The 3,526-nt window shown below is 46.8% G+C and overlaps 1 protein-coding gene across 2 annotated transcripts in view; it reads right to left on the reverse strand.

Annotated features, from left to right (window-relative positions):
• Positions 1-200: 200 nt before the first annotated feature.
• fastk (Fas-activated serine/threonine kinase) overlaps positions 201-3,526 on the reverse strand; it is an 18,979-nt gene continuing 15,653 nt past the window's right edge. For both annotated transcript variants that reach the window (XM_071514155.1, XM_071514157.1), the window contains exons 10-11: positions 2,865-2,979; positions 201-1,003 (exon numbers count right to left, since the gene is read on the reverse strand). In XM_071514155.1, coding sequence (XP_071370256.1) covers positions 917-1,003; positions 2,865-2,979 — 202 coding nt within the window. In that variant the 3' untranslated portion in view covers positions 201-916. The remainder of the gene's footprint in view (positions 1,004-2,864; positions 2,980-3,526) is intronic.

A 3,526-nucleotide genomic window follows, 5' to 3' on the forward strand; every position in this document is an offset into this window, starting at 1 on the left:
TTCTTCCTCCTCCTCCTCCTGTCCACAGTGTGCTGATATTATAAACCCCCCCCCCCCTCCCAATGATAGAAACAGTTGTGGCCTCCCCCTCCCCCTCCCCCCCGCCCCCCCACCGCAACACAAAGTCCCACACATGCATTACCACTGTTAACCAAACAATATAAAAAGCACCCCCCCCCCCCCCCCCTCCCCCAGCCTGACAGTCAGATCAACATGACTCCAGACAGGCAGGAAACGCATCATCACCAGACACCAGCTGTTTAGAGTCTTTAGAGTTTCACACCTGCCACAGAGAACTGTGTTAGTGAATAAAGTGTAAATGTGTGTGAAGCAGCTGAGTCAGCTTGTTGTGGTGTGGCTGTAGATCCATTCAGTAACGTTCTCAGTAAAAGTGAATAGTGTGATAAGGTGGATTTGTTTCCAGATGTAGGTTACTGTGACACAGTAAACTGTCTTGTCTTTAGCCCTAGTCTCTACTCCAAAGCTAGCTAGTTAGCTAGCTTTGGGGTGATGTTAATGTTAGCATGCTAACGCTAGCTGCTACTAGATAGCCTCTCTAGAATAAATCTCTGCTTACCTGCAGACTAACTAACTTCCTCAGGTTTGCCTGGTGTCTGGTGGTGACCTCTGACCTCTGACCTGTCTGGTCCAGGTTGACCCTGAGGTCAGACGGTCAGCAGCAGGAGCAGCGCTGCTGTCGCTGAAAAACCACACGACCTCTGACCTTTGACCTTTGAACTCAGTTAAACCTCATCATCTCTTCCTTCCTGACAGCAGCGCTGCGGCCGCGGCCGGGCCGAGCGCCGCGCTACGCTACGCTAACAAACCGCACGCCGACCTCTGACCTCTGACCTCTGACCGGATTCAAAGCGCCGACAGCACACACACTCTCACACACTCTGGCGGCACTCTGCCGTCATAACGGGACGTCCAGCAGCTTCTGGTGCAGGTACTGCTTCACCTCCTCGATGCCGTTCAGCTTCTCCAGCTCATGGTACGGCAGCTGAGGACCAGAGAGAGGCCAGGGCAGCGTTAGATGACATCACAGACCGTATTACAGCTCAGTGTAGCTCGGGTAGAGTCTTGGGTCGTGTCTCTTCCTCCATGATAAAACCCCAAAATCAGTGATTCTGTGATCTGTTGCTCTGGTCGAGCAGACTGGAGACTGAACAGTGTGAAAATCACTTCCAGCACATAACGCTGACTCAGCAGATTCTGACTATATAGAAAAAACGAGTCCTGCTGCTGAACTGGTTTAAGTGAATCTCTTTCTTTATGTTTATTAAACCTTTCAGTCTGAACGAGTGGAACACCGAGATCCAGTCGGAGGAAACTTATGATGGAACAAAGAAAATAAAACGTTTATCAATAATTGTAAATAAGTGAAAAAAACTGAGACTCGTTTTTTAGATATTGTCAGAATCTATGGCAAGCTGTAGTAATGTTAAATGGTTGGGGTTAGCTTGACTAGCCATAATTACATTACAGATATCTAATACATCTAATATATCAAATACAATTTGACTAGTCATAATTATAATATGGCCAGTCAGAATGGTAGTTAAAGATATCTCGAACTACATTTTGAGTCAAAACATCTTTTAAGATATCTATAATGACGTCACAGATATCTTCAGCTGACGCATCACAGACTGAATGATGACCGGAGATCTGCATTTCTGTTTTGACTCGTCAAAATGATATTTTCAGATCTCTGGTCAGCTGGTCTGGTCTGGTGTTCGCCCGCCTGTCCCGCTCCACAGGAAACTCTCTGCTCTTTTCTCAGGTGAATTACATCAGCAGGTCTGCATTTCTACCTGCCATCCCAGCCAGGTGAGGGTCACCTGCACGACCTTCACTGTCAACCGCAAACAGCCCAGAATGTGGATTTGACTCTAGGAATCAGAACCAGGATCACAGTTCTAGGGGGATCGTTACTCAGACCCGCAGAGGCAATTCACATTATGAAAGAGCAATTCTCCTCACAAATTGTTAAAGACCCCATGAAATGGCATCTTCCTTGATTTGATGCATTTCCTGTTGAAACAGGATGTGGGGGCGGGACATAATGCAGGGAAGAATCATTCAGAAGTATAAACCAATGGGAGATCAGTCAGGGAGAGAAAGACAGTTTTATTTGATGGGAGGGTTGGGGGGGGGGGGTTATTTACGCCTCCTGGTGCAGCATGAAGTCACCGTTAAAGATACTCTGTTTTCCAGGAGGGAAAGTAATAGCAGTTCATTTCATGGGGACTTTAAAGGTCAGATAGTTTCCTCTTTCCTCTGGGACAGCTGCTCAGTCTGAGCTGAACATGACACGTCTTTGTATCTGCAGTTTCATTTTGACGAGTCAGAAAAGTTATTCCAGATATCTCCCACATAAGGTCTGTCTAGTCAAAATTCCTTTCAAGATATCCATAACTTACTTGTAAATATCTTAAAAGGACTTTTGACGAGTAAGAACTTCAATTTGAGATCTCTCCACTTCAGTTCTGACTCACTCACTCTGTTCAAGATATCTACAATTCTATTTTGACTAGTCATGTCTTAGTTTCAGATATCAAAAAAGATCATTTAGATATCTTTAATTATGAGAATTAAAGATATCTTTAACTGAAATTATGACTAGTCAGAACTAAAGTGAAGATATGACTAATGACTAATTTCAATGAAGATATCTGGAATTCACATTTCAGATAGTCAAAACTGACAAAAATAAATTCAGTCTTACTAGTCAAAATGTAATTAGAGATACCTTAAATTAGCATTTTAACTAGTCGTTAATGAATTACAGATACGCGATGAGAATCCGGTCGGGCTAATAAGCGGCACACAGAACCCGCTGTGCAGGCGGGTCAGCTGACCTGCAGGATGACGTATCCCAGCAGCCTCAGGTGGCGGTCCCTCATCGCCCGGGAGCCAACCAGAACCTCCGAGTTGTGACAGTAATGCCACTTATCATTCACCGACATGATGATCCTGAGAGAGAGAGCTCAGGTTACTACACACACACACACACACACACACACACACACACACACCTACACACACACACCTACACATACCTACACACACACACACACACGCACCTACACACACACATTTATTTTTTTGTATATTTTTAGTTTTCTCATTTATTTCTGTTTTACTGCAGTTATCATGCTGAGACAGACAGACAGACAGACAGACAGACAGACAGGCAGGCAGGCAGACAGACAGGCAGGCAGACAGACAGGCAGACAGACAGGCAGACAGGCAGGCAGACAGGCAGGCAGACAGGCAGGCAGACAGGCAGGCAGGCAGACAGACAGGCAGGCAGACAGGCAGGCAGGCAGGCAGACAGACAGGCAGACAGGCAGGCAGACAGGCAGGCAGACAGGCAGGCAGGCAGGCAGACAGACAGGCAGACAGGCAGGCAGACAGGCAGGCAGACAGGCAGGCAGGCAGGCAGACAGACAGGCAGGCAGGCAGGCAGGCAGACAGACAGGCAGGCAGACAGGCAGGCAGGCAGGCAGACAGACAGGCA

This window comes from Centroberyx affinis, unplaced genomic scaffold, assembly GCF_046629955.1.
Source record: "Centroberyx affinis isolate AG114_WGS23_722 - 3 ecotype Tasmania unplaced genomic scaffold, CSIRO-AGI_Caff_v1 ptg008097l_1, whole genome shotgun sequence".
Taxonomy (NCBI): Eukaryota; Metazoa; Chordata; class Actinopteri; order Beryciformes; family Berycidae; genus Centroberyx; species Centroberyx affinis.